Below are 23,074 nucleotides of genomic sequence, written 5' to 3'. Positions count from 1 at the left end.
ACCAAAAAAAATGACTAACTGAAATTTGACGTTGTTGGTGCACAGTGAAGATTTAGTGCTGACTTTGATTTTGCTCGCTCAACTCGAACCTTATTGTGCTAATGTTGGGATCAGACGCATCTGCGGAGGTGATGTTACCACAGTGGCAGTAACTAGCTGCTTTAATGTTGGTTAAGTGCTGCTGGTTCCTGACATGCGGTTCTAACACAGCCAGTACATAATGAGCCGGTACATACAGATCCAATGGAAACTGCATTTGCTGGCACATCAGCACCCCTTTCGTTTAAATGCTATTGTCCTCCCGGCAGCTGTTTTCGTGAATCTGGAGCGTTTACTTTCAGGTTGTCACCAACTTTGCAAGACCTGTGCATCATGAAACAAACGGCACTTGAACTGGGTCGATGTGGCTTTTTAAAAAATTTGTTCTTCGGATATGGGAGTCGCTGGCTGGGCCAGCATTTGTGGCCCACCCGTAAATGCCCTTGAACTGCGTGGCTTGCTCGGCCATTTCAGTGGGCGAGCAGTTGAGAGTGAACGGCACAGCTGGGTGCATCTGGAGTCACATGTAAGCCAGACCAGATAAGGACGGCAGATTTCCTTCCCTGAAGGACATTCGTGAGCCAGATGGGTTTTTACGACAATCGGCAATGGTTTCATGATCACCATTCGACTTTTAATTCCAGATGTTTAAAAATTGATAGCATTGCTGCATCACGGCACAGTTTGCACGAGTTTGCACATTCTCCCCGTGTTTGCGTGGGTTTCGCCCCCACAACCCAAAGATGTGCAGGTTAGGTGGATTGGCCACGCTAAATTGCCCCTTAATTGGAAAAAATGAATTGGGTACTCAAAATTTTTTAATTTTTTAAATTGAGTTCACATTTCACCACCTGCCATGGCGGGATTTGAACCTGTGCCCCCAGAGCATTACCGTGGGTCTCTGAATTACTAGTCCAGTGACAATACCACGACACCACTGTTTCCCAACTGTGCATGTGAAGGTCTGTTCATGCAGAATACAACTGCTGATGGCAGGTACAAAAACTGCCCTGCATTAAACTGGGCAACGGCTTTGATAACTACTGAACTTGCGGCACTCTCCCTACAATCTCCAAGGGCAGAATCTTGTGCTCATTCTGTTGGTGAACTTGGAGGTGGGAGAGACATGTCCTTAAGGGATGTCGTACCTGAACCCTGCGACCTGTGAGCAGCTTGTTACCTCCGGTGTAGAGGGGGATGGGGTTCCTCGATTAAAAGGCACCCAGTGTCTCATTGCGGGATTAGACATTAGAAAGGGAGGGGTGCCCGCTGTGAGCCGCTCCCCTGCCTTTGCTTCCGAAAATGCCCTCACCCTGCCCCCTGTCCCAGGACATATCCCAATCACTCCACAATCCTGGGACTCCAGGGAGGTGTTCTTCTGGCAGCAGTCATGGCTGCCCCCATGGCACCCTGCTGGACGTAAGAGGCTGGTCAGCTCTTACTAGACCTCTGCCCCATGGGGCCTGATTCCAGAGGAAGGACTACCATTAACCCTGTCGCTACCTGATTGGCATGTGGTTCATCAGGCCTTCAGTCAGCAGCCACCTTGTCTCCTCAACAAGATCCCACCTCAATTGTCTTGCATCAGAAAATTCCCAAGAGATAGCAGGAGCACAGTCATAAGTCAGGATAATCAAGACCCCTGGGAATAGTGTGGCATAGTTCTTTATATTATATATATTTATATTAAGAGTTTTTCCATGTTTATAAATTATGCAACAAACCCTCAAAACCAGTACAGTACAGCATAAATGCTTCTGCGTACACGAATGCAGAAAATGACAGGGGAGGGGCAACATAGTTGGTTCAGCTTAATCATTAAATCTGGTGCCTCCGTTTATACGAGGAAAAAGGGTGACCAGAAAGGTTAAAATGGCACACACCTTCACATGTCACGTTTAGTCAAATAGCCAATGAAAATATAGGATAAGATTCTCGTGCCCCTTTCAGGCATGCACCAAAACATACCTCCCCCAACTCCAGTTATACCACAGGCACCAGTGACACATTACGTCTTTTCCTCGGATATGAGAGCTGCCTGTACCTTGCAGGACCCAGTTCTTTAGGGGCTGGTTTAGCTCATAGGTGCTGGTTTAGCTCATAGGGGCTGGTTTAGCTCACTGGGCTAAATCGCTGGCTTTTAAAGCAGACCAAGGCAGGCCAGCAGCACGGTTCAATTCCCGTACCAGCCTCCCCGAACAGGCGCCGGAATGTGGCGACTAGGGGCTTTTCACAGTAACTTCATTGAAGCCTACTTGTGACAATAAGCAATATTCATTTCATTTAACTCCAAGACAAAAAAAAGCAAAATACGGTACAGAATAATCATTATTCCACATAACATGTAGAAGACCAGCAAATATTCATACAATTGGTTCAGATTGTCAATCATCATCATTGTTTTGGCTTGTGACTCCTTACATATGGAAGATTAAAGGATACCAAAAAGAACAGGGGTGGTGGGGAGGGGGGGGGGGGGGGGGGGTCACAAGATAACTGGATAAAGCCATCCTCCACAGGACAACAAAGACAGAGCTACATAGTACACTGGATCCCTCATGGGGTAAATTAAAGCCAATCGGGACCTAACACAGCATCCCAAGGCATCCACGCAATGAAAGGATACGCCAGAAAATGGGGAACACAAGGATACCACCATTGGTACAAGACATGGTTTGGCAGTGTACACTCTCGTAAACAGGAGCCAGTAAGCCAAGGATTCTTACACCATGCCAAGACTCGCAACACAACACACCTCACCCCTCTCCAGACAAATCAGAGGCTCCACCATCACCAGAAAACTTAAACCATTTCCACCAAGGAAACATTGCAGCATGACTTTCACAGTATAATAGGCAACAAATGCCTCTATGCTCATATATCATACACTCTTGTCAGGATAAAAGGCAATTGCATAAAATCCAAAATAAAATCACAAGGGAACAAAGTTCAGGATCAATGATGAACTGCAGGATAATATAACCATCCATGGATCTGGAAAGGCCAAAGGCATGACCAGATCGTCGAGCAACAACCAGGATCCACCCAGGGTTTCACCGAAGCTCTTACACCTCCGCCATTTCATTGTCCCGAAATTCCGGTAAAGGGACACTGGACTCCGACTGGTGGCGAAGATCCGTCGTATCCGACCGCCTCCATTTCTTCTCAATGAACATCGAGGATGAGACAAAGTATGATGATTGGTCCGGGTCTTCAACAAACATCAGGCCTTGAAGACTAGGTACAAAACGCGCTGTCGAACTCGAAACGGCCAACCATCAAATCGAGGTTGTGAAAGAATAGGGGGCAGCACGGTGGCGCAGTGGGTTAGCCCTGTTGCCTCACGGCGCCGAGGTCCCAGGTTTGATCCCGGCTCTGGGTAGCTGTCCGTGTGGAGTTTGCATATTCTCCCCGTGTTTGCGTGGGTTTCGCCCCCACAACCCAAAGATGTGCAGGGTAGGTGGATTGGCCATGCTAAATTGCCCATTAATTGGAAAATTAATTCAGGAGATTGGAACATGATTAATCCTTCTCTGGACCCATCTCCCCAAATCAACCAGGATGTTTGACCTAGCATGCGGCAGATCATCCAAGAACTGAACCTGAGCCTGCACTGAGGAAACCTCCTCATCGACTGATCGGATTCTCTTCTCCATTTCATCCTTTCTCTTTCGGACATCTCACAATTCATCAGTGTGAGCACCAATAAACTGTGTTAGGGAGCGGATATCGTCGTCCACAACTTCTCTCGTAATATCAACCACCCCCCCCCAACGCCAACGGTATCGCCGAAGCATAGGCCCACCTACCAGTAAAACCACCACTGCAAATGATGCCCCACTCTGATCATCTCAGACCGTACTGTATATTTGGTACTGATCGTTCACCTCAAATCTGGCTTCATATCCCAGCTACCCTGTCAGTTGATTGTTAGAGTCTTGCCTGAAATGTGTTTAGGCAGACACTGCCTGGTTCCTACTGAACAAGCATCTGTTGTATAAATTGGCACTAATTGGGAATCCTGCTCTGAGACTGAGATGGGCGCTGTGGGAAGAAGAAAGAAAGCCACATTGGCACAGGAGGTGATGCTCTGCTGAGGCTGGAACTGAGGCACATTGTTTGAACAGAATACTGGGAGCTTTACACATCTTCTGCCTGACTTGGAAATGGAATGCTTGAATCAGACGTCATGTACTTGAAAACTTGGGAAGAGTTTCATTTCCCAGCACTGACATCCCTCCATTTGATGTGCACAATAAACCGCTTAAATCGAAGCCTTGATGAAAAAATTCAAGTCTCTGTGCATTGTTAATAATTGGTCGCCACTGGTATTTGCAAGCAAATTTCAGTCTTTTCTTATTTACTTCATGTGAAAGGATTAAAGTGTTACCATTCATATCTGGCTGCTTTCTGCTCTAAAGTATGAGTTGCTTGTCTTGTTATCAAATTACTACATCGTCTTACTTCCAGATTTACATTGACCGACACAGAATCCTATTTCAAACAATCAATAAATAGCAAATTAAATCCGAGAACTTAAAATTGAATGGAGGGCTGTTATGCGACAAATAAATCACAATCAGGGCGGCTCGGTGAAGCAGTGGTTAGCACTGCTGCCTCATGGCACCAAGGTCCCAGATTCGATCCCGGCTCCTGGTCACTGTCCATGTGGAAATTGCACATTTTCTCCGTGTCTGCGTCGGTCTCGCCCCCACTACCCAAAGATGTGAAGGGTAGGTGGATTGGCCACGCTAAATTTCCCCTTAATTAGAAAAAAAATAATTGGATACTCTAAGTTTATTTTTTAAAAACTTGTTCTTAGAAGTGAAGTTGACTAGAGAGCTGGATTTAGCAGGCAAAGCACAATTTACATGTCTATTATGATGATTGCTGAGGTAGTGTTTTGAACAAGAATTTCCGTGAGCATTTTATCCCAACAGAATGCATCAAGCACAGGGCTAAATCGCTGGCTTTGAAAGCAGACCAAGGCAGACCAGCAGCACGGTTCGATTCCCGTAACAGCCTCTCCGAACAGGCGCCGGAATGTGGCGACTAGGGGCTTTTCACAGTAACTTCATTTGAAGCCTACTTGTGACAATAAGCGATTTTCATTTCAATTCAAGTAAAATATTTTTAATTCAATAAAAGGACTGACCATTTAACATGGAATTCACTTTTTATTGTTTTACTATTTTGCTCCAGTTGAAAACTATGGTGTTATCTGGAGAGGACGCTCAAACAAGTTATATCCTTTGCCTGATAAGGATAGAAACTTGCAAGAGCGAGCTGGATTTCTGGTCAACTTAATTTCTTGAAAAGGCCCTTGCTTCTCAGCTCATGTCAATATGTGTATGTTTATTGATATCTCTTGTGCAACTCTGCTGTTCCTATGAAACATTTGATCCTTTAATAAAACCTGCAGCATTTGAATGTAGGGGCATTTTTAAACCGGCATTCTCTTAACAAGAAAGCTTTTGATCAACACCCTTTTTGTTTGTTGATCATGGTGCAGTTAAGTTATATAGTCATGAGCTCATTGCTTAATTTTTATTATTTTCAAACACTTTTCCACCATGATGTCACCTCTTTATCTATTTCCAATGTCAAGATGCTGTAGGGGTTGATTTGTGTCGTCAATAGCTGGATGGTAATCTGTCTGTCATTTAGAGAACCTGCCTGCTTTGAATTTCTATTCTGCTAGATGACCTCAGGTGGTGAAGATTAAAATCTACTGCTTGGTCTGCTTTTGAAACATTTATTTCTCAACACTCAGTGTTAGGAGATTTGTGAATTTTGTTTGAGTGATCACGTGCAGACGCAGGATATTTGAATCTCCTTTGCAATATTGTCAGTACGGCATGTGTTTAAGACACTGCCAAAGTTCCATCTGAAAAGTGACATTCAAGTTCATCACTTGTAATAAGTGCCTAGTAATATTTTGCCCTTTGCGCAACCTTGCAGCATTTGTAACTTTTAGTTACTTTTTGTAATCCACCATTTTGTGCTGTTTAATGAGCTTTTATTATCCAGTTTCTGCCTTTGCTTCCTGTGTGCAGGGGAAGAATTGGCCTCTTGGAATTTTACAGATAGAGTTCATTTCCTCCCGGGAACAGAGGCTTATTATTGGAATTAAAGCTGCTTTTGTCTTTAATACAGAAGTTTTATCCAATCTTTTGTGAGAAGCACACACTCCATATGGTAGCATAATTTATGTGGAATTACTAGTGTCGCTGTTTCAGAAGAACTGAGTTATGAAATGAATGAAATGAAAATCACTTATTGTCACAAGTAGGCTTCAAATGAAGTTACTGTGAAAAGCCCCTAGTCGCCACATTCCAGCGCCTGTTCGGGAAGGCTGTTACGGGAATTGAACCGTGCTGCTGGCCTGCCTTGGTCTGCTTTCAAAGCCAGCGATTTAGCCCTGTGCTAAACAGCCCCTTATTTCATGCGCCAGACCTCAAAGATGGCAATAGCAGTGCCTCGTATATTGGCTTGGCCTCTCCCTAATGGTGCCATGCAAATTGAACATGCTGTAACAAATGAGGGTAAGATGCCATAAAACGAAGTACAGACTTATCTGTGCAGCAATCCAAATTTTGTAAAGCTTTTCCCATTGTGCGTGGTCATGTGCATCGATTAAGAGTTCTTAGCACTCGTATTTTAGGGTGATTTGAAAGCTCCCCAATGCATTAACAACACACCTTAGTTTCTAGAGTTAATGTGCTCTTGCCTACGACTCAAATAATAGATAAGGCAGAGTAAAAATGACCCCAGTACTGACAGGTAATTTGTTCTTGTTGTTGGTGCCACTTAGGGGATGAAGCAATTAACCTTGACAGTTGGGCTGTAAAAAGGAAAAACAAATCAACTGGCACTCCCTACTTAATCATTCTAGAAATAGGAACAAGAGTGGCCATTCAGTCCATTGAGCACTGCTGTCACACGCAGTAAGATCACGCCCCACCTGATTGTGGCCTGAACGCCACTCTCCTTCCTGTTCCCCTAACCCTTAGCTCCCTTGTAGATCAAAAATGTGTCCAACTCAGCTATGAAAATATTCAATAACCCAGTCTCTGGGAAACTAAATTCTAAAGACTAAAGACCCTCTGAGAGATGAAATTCCACCTCATCTCCGTCTTAAATAGGAGACCCCCTTCTTGGTTGCCACTTGGCGACTCCTGTCCAGATGTTCTCCTGTTTAAGCATTGAGGGGAGACGGGATTGAGCAGATTTGTTAAATCTTGTGGGACTAGCCTGTTGGCAGTCTGGAGTCCTATTTGAATGACTATGGCTGTGGGAACATAACTCCATCGTGAGTCAGAGCCTGCATCTTGGAAGTGGGGGAGGAGGAATTAACAAGTAAGGCTAATTAGTGACTGGCTGACTTATTAGTCACAAGCAGAAATTACATTGAGCCTTTTTAATAATATGATAAACTGCATGAACAAAGCTTGCTCTGTTCTAGAATGCCATCAGAATCAGGACACGGAATCAGGGCTTTCTGCTGCATTCAGACTGAGTTATTTTAAAAATAAGAACTGAAAATGCTGGATAAACTCAGCCGATCTGGCAGCATCTGTGAGGAGAAACCGAGTTGCGGTTTTGGATCTAAATGACCCTTCTACAGAACTGAAGCAAGGTAGAAATGTGCAGAATTATAGATTTGGCAGAGTAAAAGGACAAGGATAGGCCCATACAAAGGAGATATGGACAAATTTGTTATGGACATAATGAGTGTTAATGGGGCGGCATAGTGGTTAGCATTGCTGCCTCACAGCACCAAGGACCCAGGTTCAATTCTGGCCATGGGTGACTGTGTGGAGTTTGTACGCTCTCCCCGTGTTTGCGTGGGTTTCCTCCGGATGCTCCTGTTTCCTCCCACAGTCCAAAGATGTGCAGGTTAGGTGGATTGGCCATTCGAAGATTACCCCTTCAACCAGGATAAACTAGCAAATAACAAATAAAATTAAGATGAATGGCCTTTGTAGGACAGATGCCAGATTATCAGATACTGTGCGTCATCAACAACAGCTTGCGTTTAGATAAAACCTTTAACATGGTAACATCTCGCATAGAAACATGGAAAAATACGAGCAGGAGGCCCCTCGAGCCTTCTCTGCCATTCATTAATCACGGCTGATCATCCAACCCAATAACCTGATTCCGCCCTCTCCCCATATTCTTTGATCCCCTCCGCCCCATGGAACTTCATAGGGGCATGACCAGAGAAAAGCTGACATTCAGCCAAAATGTAGAGGAAATTCTCAACTGTACAGCTGAAGCACCAAGACCAATGGTAAGAGAAAGGGAGTGGGTGAGAGGAGCTGCTGGATACAGAAGAGGCCAGACTTGAAGAAATGCCAAGTTCTTGGAAGCTTGCTGTACTGGAGAAGGATGCAGAAACTGGTTAAAAGTATACTTTGAACAATTTTGGGCTATCCAAATGATTCTTTTTTATATATCTATCATGGTACACTGGACATGGTAGAGCTGGCATGATGTGAGAGCTGACTGATTGATTGATTTGATTTATTGTCACATGTACCGAAGTGCAGTGAAAAGTATTTTTCTGCGGCCGAGGGAACCGAGGGTAAACGAATGATTCCTGCTGTATGTCATGCAAAACTATAAGTATTCCTTGTTTTAAAAAAATGTTCCAAATCTGAAATATCTCCATCTCTAATGTTTTTAGGTGGTTACCTTCTTCCAACATGCTAAGTGGGTTAATTAGTTATTGGAGAAATGTTTGATTTCGCCTCCAAATTTTAGTCCTGGCATCTTTGCTTCCCAAAGGCTTGCTGGGGGCAATTGTCATCAACCATCCAATACCTTAATCAAATGTCCATTCTTCAGGTCTGAGGATGGATCCTTTGTCTAAATAAATTTAGAGTACCCAATTATTATTTTTTTCCAATTAAGGGGCCATTTAGCGTGGCCAATCCACCTAACCAGCACACCTTTGGGTTGTGGGGGTGAAAGCCACGCAGACACAGGGAGAATGTGCAAACTCCACATGGACAGTGATCTAGGGCCGGGATTCGAACCCAGGTCCTCAGTTGTCCCAGTGCTAACCACGGCACCGTGTGCCGCCCCCCCTGAGGATGGATCCTAATTGCTGGCAGGTGAGGGACACCCACAGAACTGATGTAAATAGATAAAAATACACTTGCGATTGACCTAAAGTATGGTTTACTCTCCCATCTCAGAGTTGTGCTGTCACCTTTTAAGTCAGAAGGTTGTTGGTTCAAGACCCACTCTTGAGACTTCACATAATGTAGAATGGCACTTCCACACATTGCTGATGGAGCACTACTTTGTTGGATATTCTGTTACTCAGATGAGACATTAAACTGTCTAGGGCAGGCATTTTCAAAGTGGGGTTCACGACCCGCGGGTGGGTCGTGGGCGGGTGTCGGGTGGGTCGTGGAGCCGTCCATCACAGCGTTCCCGATCGCGGGAATTAACGCAACAGCCGCTTTTAACAATGCCGGCTGTGAGCGGCTTTGAAAATGACGGCGCACTGCGCATGCGTGCCTGGTCATCAGTGCGCATGCGCTGAACCCAGCGAGAAGCACTGCCTCCTCCTGACGTCAGCGCGCTGATGTAGGAGAAGATTTTTTATAATTCAATGTAATCTTCCTGCCTGAAGCGAGGCAGAGAGCAGGTCACCCGCCCCGAATGCTGCGTCACGTGCTTTAGCCGCGATTGCGATTCCTCCATTTTGTCAGCACCAAACAAGTAAAATTTAAAATGGATCGTTTTGTTATAAGGAAGAGGGGGCCAGAGACACAAACAGGCCCGGATCTCACAACTAAATCTGCTGGAGAGAGTAGCTCAGGAGAATCCACAACAGGACAAAGCAATGGTGGTGTGAGCTGTTCAGGAGAGTCCACAACTGGACAAAGCAGTGCTGGTTTGAGTTGTCTATGGGGTCCACAACAGGACAAAGCAGTGCTGGTGTGAGTTGTCTATGGGGTCCACAACAGGATAAAGCAGTGCTGGTGTGAGTTGTCTAGGGGGTCCACAGCAGGACAAAGCAGTGCTGGTGTGAGTTGTCTAGGGGGTCCACAGCAGGACAAAGCAGTGGTGGTGTGAGCTCCAGGGCCTCTGGTGACCAGCCCATTAAGAAGAAGCTGAAATCGGGCACAAAGCAGTGCAAAGAGAGATTTTGTACGGTATGGATTTATTAATTGTGCCAATGTCGGCTGGTGTGGGTCTCGAAAGTCGGCCGGTTGGTAAAAATGGGTTCCCAAGTTCGGCCGGCGTGGTTCTCGAAGGTTGGCCGGCTGGTAAAAATGGGTTCCCGGAAAAAAAAGTTTGAAAAACACTGGTCTAGGGCGACCCTAGAAGATCCCATGGCATGATTCAAAGAAATGCAGGAACATTCTTCCTGGTAGCCTGGTCAATATTAACTCCTCAAAAAAAAACTGAAATCAGATTATTCGTTCGTTATCACATTGCTTTTGGTGGGACTATAGGTGTGTGCATTTTGACTGCAGTGTTTTCTGATATTACCACAGTGACTACACTTCAAAAGTGCTTCAGTGGCTGCAAAGTGCTTTTAGATGCCCAGAGGTCATGAAAAGTGCATTAAAAATGCAAGTTGTTGTTTCTTTTGTCAGCAGATGATAAATCTATCTGTTCTATTGATCAACCTTTTCACTTGTTGTTGCCTGTTTTCCACTATTGTGCAAAGTCATGAGGTGTAGTATGTTATGGCAAACCATAAGTCTTGCGTGAATAAATTAAGTTGCAGTTTATAGAGAGCAGATTTTCTCTTTGTAAATATTCAGTATTAGAAATATTGGTCAGGAGCCAAAAGAAAAATGGCCTGGGCAGGTTTCTCATTGTTGGGTTCTACAGATGGAGAGTCAGACATTTAATGCTCGTCCATCTTGTTAACGACAGTTAAGAGTTACATGGTTCATGTGTGCTTGTTCAGTATCAGCAGGGCTTCTGGCATTGGATGGTACCCAAGTGCAAGTACAGGACAGGGGCTGAACATTTCAACTTTGATGCAAACTGATAAGCGATGGATTTTGCCTTTTTGGCCTTCAAAAGGCCTTTTAAAAAAGCATAATACCGCAGATGCTGGAGACCTGAAATAAAAACAAAAAGTCCTAGAAAAACTCAGCAGGTCTGGCAGCTCCTGTGGCGAGAGAAACCAAGTTAATGTTTCGAATACAATATGCCCCGTCTTCAGGATTGACTTCCATATTCATCTTTAAAAATAAATATCAGTCTGAAGGTAAAGCGGTTTGTTAGAATTATGTTCAAATGCCATTGAAAATTCTTTATTTCTCATGAGATATTTTCCAAGCAATATTGTAGCAACCTTTGCAAAAGCTGTATTGCTCTCGTCTGACCGAGCTGGTATGCAGGTATTTTTCTCCCTTTTTATGGAATACATTTCAGCATAGCCTCACTCTTTCTGAGAGAGGTCCATTTCGTGACTGGGAATATCACACCACATAAATCACTGGGCTGGACCACCAAATATTACTGGGCCCCATAGGTCGGACAAAATTAATACCCTTACTGGGCATCTTTACCTCCCGATGCCGCCCCCAATCACCTGCAAGAAAAGTGGACAATAATTGATTTTGTTTTCTTATTTGCTGTTTAAGCTGGCCATTTAATGCAGAATACTTTTTTTCCTTTCTTTGCAGCCTGCTGGTTATATGGAGAATGCCATCTCATACAGTGCTATTGAGGACGTTCAACTGTTGTCATGGGAGAATGCACCTAAATACTGTTTACAGCTCACCATCCCTGGAGGCACTGTTCTACTTCAGGTAAGGTATTATGTGTTGCCTCAGAGAAATTCAAGCACCTCACTGGGAACCATTTTGCAGCCACTTCATTTTGGGGGAAAGGGTGGAAGGGTGGGAGATTACATTCGGAAGGTGACCACAAATGTCTGAAGATTTGGCAGAGGGAAAGGTTAGCTAAAACTAATAATTACCACTTACCTCTCCCAACGAGCATTTTGTGTGTCAGCCATCACAAAATAAAACTATACACCCCCACGAACCAGTGTTCCAATTTAGGGTTACCCTCCCACATAATATCAGCGTGCTTCGTGACAGGGGAGTGAAATAAAGATTGTGACATTCACATTAGAAGCTGAACCATCATAAACTCAAAAAATAAAGAAAACAATAGAACATTCATCATTATAGAAAAATTTGGCATTACACAAATATATAATTAGTTTTTCAGGGCTAGAGAGGCATTTAAGCATTAGTTATGACTTAGTGCGTTAAAAATCCAATTACAACTCAAATTGAGGAGGCATAATGTTTTCTGTTTTTAGCAGTGATTTTACAGTGCAAAATGGGAGATTCTCATCAGTTAAGTGTGGAGGAGCAGGGAGTCACTGACAGCAACTTTTGGATTTCATAAGGGGAAAAATGGGTTTGCCATTACAGTCACATAATATGCTGCTTTATTTTCTGATCAGACTTGATAACCTCGATATATTTGAATCAAATAAATTTATTCTGAATGAGGCATTTGAATTTCTTAACAAATTTCAGCCAGCAAGCAACTCCACAAACCCAACTCTTCGGTGAATTCAATGTAACTGATCCCGATAGATTTGAACAATTTTCTCAGCCTGCTGGAATACACTCCCAAATAATCTTTTTCCCCCTTACGTTTTGTTCTTTTGATTTGGGGCGTCCTTTTTTTCCGCTTTCTTTCCCCATCTGTAACTTTTGAACAAGGCAGGAGAAGGTCTCTCAAGAGGGACGCAGTCTTACCTTTCCGTGCAGTCAACCCTTTAGTTGTACGGTCCTACCCTTAAATTCCTTTTGGCCATGGGGTTTTTAATTTAATTAAGTTTCAATGTTCCCAGTGATTCTTGGAAAAAGTCAAGGGAAGGCAATACTCACACAATCACAGAATTGTTGCAGTGCAGAGAAGGCCATTCTGCTCATCAGGTCTGCAGTGGCCCTTAGTCACCTAGTGCCATTCAGCTGTCTTCTCCCCCTACCCTGCACTTTGTTACTTTTCCAAATGGTCAGAGTCCCGATTGTTTATTGACAAATTTACCAAAGGTTGTAACTAATTTGGACTCCCATCGATTTACTTTCTTGTTAAGTGCCCTTGTTTGGTCCAATGAATTATGGAGTTAGGTTCTCTTCAATTTAGAATATTCATGAAGGCTCAAACCTCATACATACCCCAAGCTGGTTTGGAGGGGGATTTAGTTCGAGATTTTAGCTCGGGTGGGTGCCCCCTTTAAGAGCAGCATATTTCACTGACTTGATTATCTGACAGAAATGTTATTGAAAGCAAAAGAATGATTCCTCGCCATCCCAAATCACACATGCTAACTTTCCTGAGGGTGGTGCAGGATTGCTGCTGCTGTAGATTTCAATTTACCAATGTAGGTTGAGTTTAGAGTCTTACAGAATAACGTTACCCATTCGTACAGTTCACATATGTTGAATATTGATTAAAGCTAAGTTAGAATTACAGATGAATTGAACAAAAGAGGTAAAGAGTATTATCCATGAAAGGATATTGGGTGCGATTTAACAGCAAAGAGTCAGGGTCTGGTTTTGGGTGCGTTTAGTGGGGTGTTCCTTGCCGGTTGTGGCGGCGAGAAGAACCCCGCTTTCAACGGCACTTTGCCGGGCTTTTTTGGCCATGGCGGGGACCGCCCATCGGCCGCATTTACATAATTTCTTGCAATGGCTCACCAGTGCAGGAAGAGTATTCGCGGATTGGGGCACCATTTATAAATGCAGCCCCGATCCTTCGACCTCTTCACCCCACCCCCCCTCAGCATCCCCATCGCGGACTCCGGACCATCCCACTGCACCCAATTTACCTCTTCCTGGCACCAAGAGCCCCACCTCTTGAGGGCAAAGCACCCCGGGCCCGACCCTTGGCATGGGCAACCTAGCAGCCGGGAACCTTGGCAGTGCCAATGTGACACCCTGGCAGTGCCACCCAGGCATGCGGGTAGTGCCAGGCTGGCAGTGCCAAGGTGCCCAGATACCAGTGTGAGTGTAAGGGTACCACCCTGCCCAGAGCCCAACCACCTAGAGATTTCCATTGGCCTGGGAGCTTCCCCACGTCCCGTTACGATTGGTCCACGTTTGCATGGACTACTCAATGACGCCCAGTTGAGGCCTTGCTGGGAAGGGGATGGGTGCGGGTTTGGGCCTCGGTAAGTGAGGGTCAGTGCAGACTCTATGGGCCAAACGGCCTCCTTCCGTGATTCCATGATTCAATACAGAACAGACATATTTAGATGAGCCTAATGGGATACCTGGCTCACAGCTCCTCGTGAGATCACGTTTTTGGTAAATCTGCGTATTAGAGCAAGACAGCTAGTCTAACTTTAATGCGCAGTTTCCTGAGGAATCAGGATCTATCCCCTTCACCTTGGAGACCTCGGGCGAGCGTTGTTCAGTACTGGTCTCCACAATTAAGGATCAGACAGAATGGCAGCTGGGTGGTCTCCAGGGAACTGGAGGCCCCCAGGTGCATGCCCTTTGGGCAGGGTGGTACGCTGGCACTGCTGGTGCCACTGGAGCTCCTAGCAGTGCCACCTGGGTGCCAGCCTTGCATCTCTCAGGTGGCACTGTCAGGGTACCAGTTTGGCAGTGCCAAGCTGGCATTTTTCACGTAGTGGCGATGGAGCCGGGGGTGCCCTGCATGGGGTTGGGAGGGGGCCAGAGGACCCCCAAATAGTGAGTTGATGCATGGAGGAGGAGTCAGGTGTCACTTGGGGCTCCAGGGATCAGGGGCAAAATTCTCCAGTATCGGCGCGATGTCCGCCTACCGGCGCCAAAAACGGGGCAAATCAGTCCGGCATCGCGCCGCCCCAAAGGTGCGGAATCCTCCGCATCTTGGGGGGCCGAGCCCTAACCTTGAGGGGCCAGGCCCGTGCCGGACTGATTTCCGCCCTGCCAGCTGGCGGAAAAGGCCTTTGGTGCCCCACCAGCTGGCACGGAAATGACATTGCCGGGTGGCGCATGCGCGGGAGAGTCAGCGGCCGCTCACAGCATCCACGCGCATGCGCTGTGGAGGGAGTCTCTTCCACCTCCGCCATGGTGGAGACCGTGGCGAAGGTGGAAGGAAAAGAGTGCCCCCATGGCACAGGCCCCCCCGCGGATCGGTGGGACCCGATCGCGGGCCAGGCCACCGTGGGGGCATCACCCGGGCCAGATCGCCCCGCGCCCCCCCCAGGACCCCGGAGCCCACCCGCGCCGCCTTGTCCCACCGGTAAGAGAGGTGGTTTAATTTACGCCGGCGGGACAGGCATCCTAGCAGCAGGAGTTCGGCCCATCCGGGTCAGAGAATCGCGGGGGGGGGGGGGGGGGGGGGGATGGGGGGGGGGGGGATGGGGGGGGGGGGCCCGCCAACCGGCGTGGCGCGATTCCCGCCCCCGCAGAATCTCCGGTGCCGGAGAATTCGGCAACCAGCGGGGGCGGGATTCACGCCAGCCCCCGGCGATTCTCCGACCCGGCGGGGGGTCGGAGAATCTCGCCCCAGGATGCTGTTTTTAAATGACGTCCTGATCTCTCACTACACCGAGGAGTTCTGGCGAGCGGAGCTCCTCAGTACAGAAAACGGGGCGATGTGCGCCTCGCCATGCGTTCCACCGCTGAGGCCCCCTGTCTAACCTGAGTGCTGTTTGATAGCGTTGTGTTTCTCGGTGCTGTGAGCGCCGGGAAATACACAGCCAAACGTGCTCGCGATGGGACTTTGTTCCCATTTAGTTAAATAATGCCCATCGTGCTTTTAGTGGATAAAACATGCCGCATTGTGCTTTATCGATTTATAAAAAGCTAACTGGGTTGATCCGAAGAAGGCAATATTTGAACGGTTGACCAAAAGCTGGGTCACATGGCAGGAAGCTCTGGAAAGGAGAGTGTTAATGGAAATGGAAGATTGAGGGGATTAGGTAGTGAATTCCAGAGCAGGTGGGCTATGCAGCTGACAAGATGGGGGAGTGGGAGACCTCACGGCGCTGAGATCCCTGGTTCGATCCCGGCTCTGGGTCACTGTCTGTGTGGAGTTTGCACATTCTCTCCGTATTTGCGTGGGTTTCGCCCCCACAACCCAAAGATATGCAGTGTTGGTGGATTGGCCACGCTAAATTGCCCCTTAATTGGAAAAAATGAATTGGGTACTCTAAATTAAAAAAAAAAGTTTTGATTCAACGTGAATTATAAATGTACGAACAGGGGCCGGGATCAAACCCAAATCTTCAGGGCCGTGAGGCAGCAGTGCTAACCACTGCGCCACCGTGCTTCCCTCGTATTAGTGTAGATTATAAATGCAAGACCTGGAATGAGATTCAAACTCCAGCTCTCTGAACCGAGAGAGATTGTTACCAATTAAGCAAAGCAAAGATTCATTATTTGGAAATAAATCATTCCTTATTTAAAAAAAAACCTGACTCTGAAGAACAAAAATCGTGCATTCATATCCAGGATTAGCATCCCTTCTCCGAAATTTCTAAAAATGAAAAACTCCTGAATCTGCACTTTTTTGCGAGCGCCGCCGTGACATCACCAGTGGCAAACCCCACAAGGCTCCCGGGCAATGAACAGTTCCCAATGCCACCGCACATGCGCAGTTCTCAACTTTCCGCACATGCATAGTTCCCAACATGTGCCAAACACGCGCCATTTCTGCGTTCCACACAAGTTCAGTTCCCAGCACGCGCCACACATGCGCAGTTCCCAACACATACCACCCGTGCGCAGTTCCCAACATGCACCGCACATGTGCTGTTACCAACGCGCACCGCACATGTGCAGTTCCCAATGCGCACCACACATGTGCAGCTCCCAGCGCGCACCACACATGTGCAGTTCCCAACACGCGCCACACATGCGCAGTTCCCAACGCGCACCGCACATGTGCAGTTCCCAACGCGCACCGCACATGTGCAGTTCCCAACGCGCACCGCACATGTGCAGTTCCCAACGCGCACCGCACATGTGCAGTTCCTAACGCGCACCGCACATGTGCAGTTCCCAATGTGCACCGCACATGTGCAGTTCCCAACGCGCACCGCACATGTGCAGTTCCCAACGCGCACCGCACATGTGCAGCTCCCAACGCGCACCGCACATGTGCAGCTCCCAACGCACACCGCACATGTGCAGCTCCCAACGCGCACCGCACATGTGCAGCTCCCAACGCGCACCGCACATGTGCAGCTCCCAACGCGCACCGCACATGTGCAGTTCCCAAACCGCACCGCACATGTGTAGTTCCCAATGTGCACCGCACATGTGCAGTTCCCAACGCGCACCGCACATGTGCAGTTCCCAACGCGCACCGCACATGTGCAGTTCCCAACGCGCACCGCACATGTGCAGCTCCCAACGCGCACCGCACATGTGCAGCTCCCAATGCGCACCGCGCATGTGCAGCTCCCAACGCGCACCGCGCATGTGCAGCTCCCAACGCGCACCGCACATGTGCAGTTCCCAACGCGCACCGCACATGTGCAGTTCCTAACGCGCACCGCACATGTGCAGTTCCCAATGTGCACAGCACATGTGCAGTTCCCAACGCGCACCGCACATGTGCAGTTCCCAACGCACACCGCACATGTGCAGCTCCCAACGCGCACCGCACATGTGCAGCTCCCAACGCGCACCGCACATGTGCAGCTCCCAACGCGCACCGCACATGTGCAGCTCCCAACGCGCACCGCACATGTGCAGCTCCCAACGCGCACCGCACATGTGCAGTTCCCAAACCGCACCGCACATGTGCAGTTCCCAATGTGCACCGCACATGTGCAGTTCCCAACGCGCACCGCACATGTGCAGTTCCCAACGCGCACCGCACATGTGCAGCGCCCAACGCGCACCGCACATGTGCAGCTCCCAACGCGCACCGCACATGTGCAGCTCCCAACGCGCACCGCACATGTGCAGCTCCCAACGCGCACCGCACATGTGCAGTTCCCAACGCGTACTGCACATGTGCAGTTCCTAACGCGCACCGCACATGTGCAGGTCCCAATGTGCACAGCACATGTGCAGTTCCCAACGCGCACCGCACATGTGCAGTTCCCAACGCACACCGCACATGTGCAGTTCCCAACGCACACCACACATGTGCAGCTCCCAACGCACACCGCACATGTGCAGTTCCTAACGCGCACCGCACATGTGCAGTTCCCAATGTGCACAGCACATGTGCAGTTCCCAACGCGCACCGCACATGTGCAGTTCCCAACGCACACCGCACATGTGCAGTTCCCAACGCGCACCGCACATGTGCAGCTCCCAACGCGCACCGCACATGTGCAGCTCCCAACGCGCACCGCACATGTGCAGCTCCCAACGTGCACCGCACATGTGCAGTTCCCAAACCGCACCGCACATGTGCAGCTCCCAATGTACACCGCACATGTGCAGTCCCCAAGCCACACCGCACATGTGCAGCTCCCAACACACTGCACATGCGCAGTTCCCAATGTTCCGCACATGCGCAGTTCCCAATGTGTGCTGCACATGCGCAGTTCCCAACATGCGCAATATATTCCGAAATCCGATACACACTGGACCCAAAGCATTTTGGATAAGGGATATTTAACCTGTAATACTGTTCACCAGCCTGACCTCCAAGGCTTGTGTAAAGCCACCTGCAACCTAATTTAGGCTCGCTTCCTTCAGTTTTGATTCCAGGGGAGAGACCCAAGTGCTGGCCTCCCTCTTTCAGATTCCCAGCAGGTGCTATTCTCCCATCAGAAAGTGGCAGAAATGGAACTTGCTGATCTTCATTTCACAAGAAAACTGTAGGCCTTCGCTGCTACGGGAACCATTTCAGTGAGCAGGAAAACGGCAGCTGGACCATCTATTTACTTAGAGATAGAGAGACTTGCATTTATATCATGCTTCTCACGGCCACCGGCGCATCTCATCTCTACAGCCAATGAAGTACTTTTAGAAGTGCAACCAGTGTAGGGAATGCAGTAGCTAATTTGCACACAGCAAGTTCTCACAAACAGCAGTTTGATAATGACCAAATAATCTGTTTTTGTGATGTTGATTGAGGAATAAATACTGGGTGTATCTCCCCTGCTCCTCTTCAAAGTAAAACTATGGGATCTTTTACATGCATGTGGAAGGGCAGACATCTCATCTGCAAGAGAACACTTCTGACTGTGCAGCAATTACTCAGCTGTTTCAGCCTTAACTTTTGTGTTTGAGTTCTGGCGTCAGATTAAAACCAGAACCTTCGTACTCCGAAGCAAGAATGTTGCCAACTGAGCACGACTGACATAGCAGCTTTCTTCTTTGAGGGGGGAGAGCTGACTGGCAGGGGGTCTAACCTGAGGATCACCTCAAGCCAGGGACAAGGTTGAGAAGGTGGAGCCTTCATGAATAACCTCAGCCAGTACGGGAATTGAACCCCGCTGTTGGCCTCGCTCTGCATCACAAACCAGCTGTCTAGCCAACTGAGCTAAATCAGCCACACACATGTGATAACAGCAATGCTGTATTATCCCAGTGAAAATACTGTTTAAGGATGGCTGTCATCTGGCATTTAGACATGTCTAATTGTGCAACAACACAAATAATTACTTTGTGGCATACCAGGAAGGTGGTTCCAGTCACATTGTTATTCACTAAGTAATAAACCCCCAAGACAGGGATGGAATGGAACCAGCACTCGGTGCTTATTATTTTTTGAAGGACTAGCTGTTAGCTTAATTGATTACACTCAACAGTACACTTTCACAGCATGGATTTCCAAAGCAAAGTATCTCCACAATAGTCATTTGTAAGGTTGTTTGCCAACGGACATCATTTGCTAAAAGCCCCCTGTGTTTATTGATGATAATGATACCATTGTTAAATATTAACAATTGCAAACAGCATCGGTCAGTCACTGGTTGGAATGTTAAACATTGCTAATGCTCCATTTTAAAATTCGTAACAAGGATTTAATTTAATTTTTTTAAAAAAGTTTAACATTGTTCCCTTTGCAACCCAGCATAGTAGGACACAGTGATTTTACAATGAATGTATCTTTTTCTGAAACCGATCTTAATCGAAAAGTTTTTTTTGAATGAATAACACACCACAAAGTTTGTTCAATGAGATAAAAAAAATCCGGGTTAATTTCAATGGCTGGTTCTTGTCTATTTAGCATCAATTTCAAAGCAATACGATGCTTATAGCAAATCTGCAGAGACTGTGCAAAACCATCGTATCTTGTTAGTTTAAAAGTACATAACTCTGGGTCCTAGTTCAGACAGAAATAATGGTGAAGGGAGCAATTTCTGAATTGTTTTCAGCGAACATAAATCTTCAGTGGTACTTTTCTAAGATTTTTTAATGCTTAAACACTATTGCAGTTTCTTTTTATTGTCTCAAGAATGGACGGCTGGCTATATAACTACTAGATGGGGCGGGAGGGTAATATACTGTCTAAACTTATTTTTTAAAAATTTGGGTACACATTGTGTCTGTAAACCTCTATTCTCTGTGACTAGAACGCGTGCCTTTTTTCTCCCGTACTCCCAACAGAGCGGAATTATATTTATATGTGTGTTTTTCCGTTAATGCAAATATATTTTTATGTCTCTGAGACAAATACAAGCAAAAGTAGTAGATTTAAAATGTTCCGGGTCAGAAAAACCTTTCGCAAGAAATTTGTTTTCATTTTATTCATGATGAGGCAAATTATAAACCTTTTAAAATTATTTTTTCAGTCTCTTTTGTGCTCCTGTAACTTTAAAAAATAAATGTAAATCACCCAATTCATTTGTTTTCCCAAATAACGGCCAATTTAGCGTGGCCAATTTTCATACGCTGCACATATTTGGGTTTGTGGGGGATGTCATGATATCCATATTAACATATCATGTTGCAATCACACACACACTGATGGACAGGTCGACGGACCAATCAACACGCACACAGCATCACAGCCAATCACCAGTGAGAGCACACGCACTATAAAACAGGGAACACCACAGTTCCCGCTCATTCCACCAGGAGATAGCTCAGAGCACAGAGCTCACAGCGTGCCACTCAGACATACACCATGTGCTGAGTGCCTCTCTAGGATAGTGCTAAGGCTGGGTCCACAGGTTAACTGGTGAAGTACGAACCACAGCCAGAAGTTAACAGTTGTTATTATACCGAATAATAAAACAGAGTTGTACCATCTACAACCGTGTTGGTTCGTTTGTATATCGGAACACCCAACACGACAGGGATGAGACCCACGCAGACACTGGGAGAATGTGCAAACTTCACACAGACAGTGATCTGGGGCCGGGATCGAACCCGGGTCCTCGGCGCTGTGAGGCAGCAGTGCTAACCACTGCACCACCATGCCACCCCTGTGCTCCTGTAAATCGTTATTTTTTTTTTTACATTGCTCTTTCAAAACATTATTAACAACCTGATTAATCAGTGCATCTGTACTTTTTAAAATAAATTTAAGAGAACCCAATTATTTTTTTTCCAAATAAGGGGCAATTTAGCGAGGCCAATCCTAACCTGCACATAGAACATAGAACAATACAGCGCAGTACAGGCCCTTCGGCCCACGATGTTGCACCGAAACAAAAGCCATCTAACCTACACTATGCCATTATCATCCATATGTTTATCCAATAAACTTTTAAATGCCCTCAATGTTGGCGAGTTCACTACTGTAGCAGGTAGGGCATTCCACGGCCTCACTACTCTTTGCATAAAGAACCTACCTCTGACCTCTGTCCTATATCTATTACCCCTCAGTTTAAAGCTATGTCACCTCGTGCCAGCCATTCTTGAGGTTGTGGGCGTGAAACCCACGCAGACACGGGGGAATGTGCAAACTCCACATGGACAGTGACCCAGGGCCGGGATTTGAACCCAGGTCCTCAGTGTCGTAGTCCCAGTGCTTTCCACTGCGCCACTTGCCGCCCTATCAGTGTGTCTGTATTAAACCATATCATGGTAATGAAGGTTATTTTATGGGGCGGCACGTGACCTAGTGGTTAGCACTACCGCCTACGGCACTGAGGACCCGAGTTCGAATCCCGACCCTGGGTCAATGCTCGTGTGGAGTTTGCACATTCTCCCGTGTCTGCGTGGGTTTCACCCCACAACCCAAAGATGTGTAGGTTAGCTGGATTGACCACATTAAATTGCCCCTTAACTGGAAAAAAAAAAAAGTGGGTACTCTAAAGTTTAGGGAAAAAGGAAAAAAAAAATGAAGGTCATTTTATCTCAGAATGAATGTAAAAAAATGTACATAGTTGCAATAAAAAATGTTTCTAAGCATCATTTTCCATGCACTTTTTTATTTAAGTTTAATTAATAGACATGTCCATTTTATCCTCGGAGATCTTTAAATATATTTTGTGTGAACAAAACAAATTCGTAACTTTAGGTGACCTTCAGGGCGGCGCGTGGCACAGTGGTTAGCACTGCTGCCTACGGCGCTGAGGACCTGGGTTCAATTCCCTGCCCTGGGTCACTGTCCGTGTGGCGTTTGCACATTCTCCCCGTGTCTGCATGATATACACCCCCACAACCAAAAGGTGTGCATGGTAGGTGGATTGGCAACACTAAATTGGCCCTTAATTAAAAAAAAAAAGTTTTATTCAGTTCCATTTTTTCCCCCCTTGATTGGGAGGGGTAATTATGGTACAAAGTGCTGTACGACTTCATTAATACCTGGACCTTTCAAGAGATACAACATCAAAAGGGATTCAGTAAAATTTACAGTACTAAAATCCAGCAGTGAAAAGAATAATTTTGGAAATACGATACTAGCTGGTGAAATATTTCATTTCCAGCGTCAGTCATTATTAAATATTTTAAGGAAAAGCTGTCATCATTTGAATTTGCTTCCTAAAATGGCCATGAAACTTTTTTGAGAAAAAATGCTTACCGCGGCTCTATTCTGTCTGCCCCCCCCCCCCCCCCCCAAAACCACCACCACCCTTTCACCCACCCCTAACCCTCAGTTGCCATTATGATTGCTGATCTTTCCCCCAGGAAATCTGGAATGTTTGCCCGTATGCTATTTACGAGAG

At 46.7% G+C, this 23,074-nt stretch overlaps 1 protein-coding gene across 2 annotated transcripts in view; it reads left to right on the top strand.

Moving 5' to 3' along the window:
- Positions 1-23,074, top strand: part of cmip (c-Maf inducing protein) — a 281,360-nt gene that overhangs the window by 131,734 nt on the left and 126,552 nt on the right. For both annotated transcript variants that reach the window (XM_072517927.1, XM_072517928.1), the window contains exon 2: positions 11,709-11,834. In XM_072517927.1, coding sequence (XP_072374028.1) covers positions 11,709-11,834 — 126 coding nt within the window. The remainder of the gene's footprint in view (positions 1-11,708; positions 11,835-23,074) is intronic.

Source organism: Scyliorhinus torazame, chromosome 10 (genome assembly GCF_047496885.1).
Source record: "Scyliorhinus torazame isolate Kashiwa2021f chromosome 10, sScyTor2.1, whole genome shotgun sequence".
NCBI classification, from domain to species: domain Eukaryota; kingdom Metazoa; phylum Chordata; class Chondrichthyes; order Carcharhiniformes; family Scyliorhinidae; genus Scyliorhinus; species Scyliorhinus torazame.
This window is presented reverse-complemented; position numbering and strand designations above follow the sequence as displayed.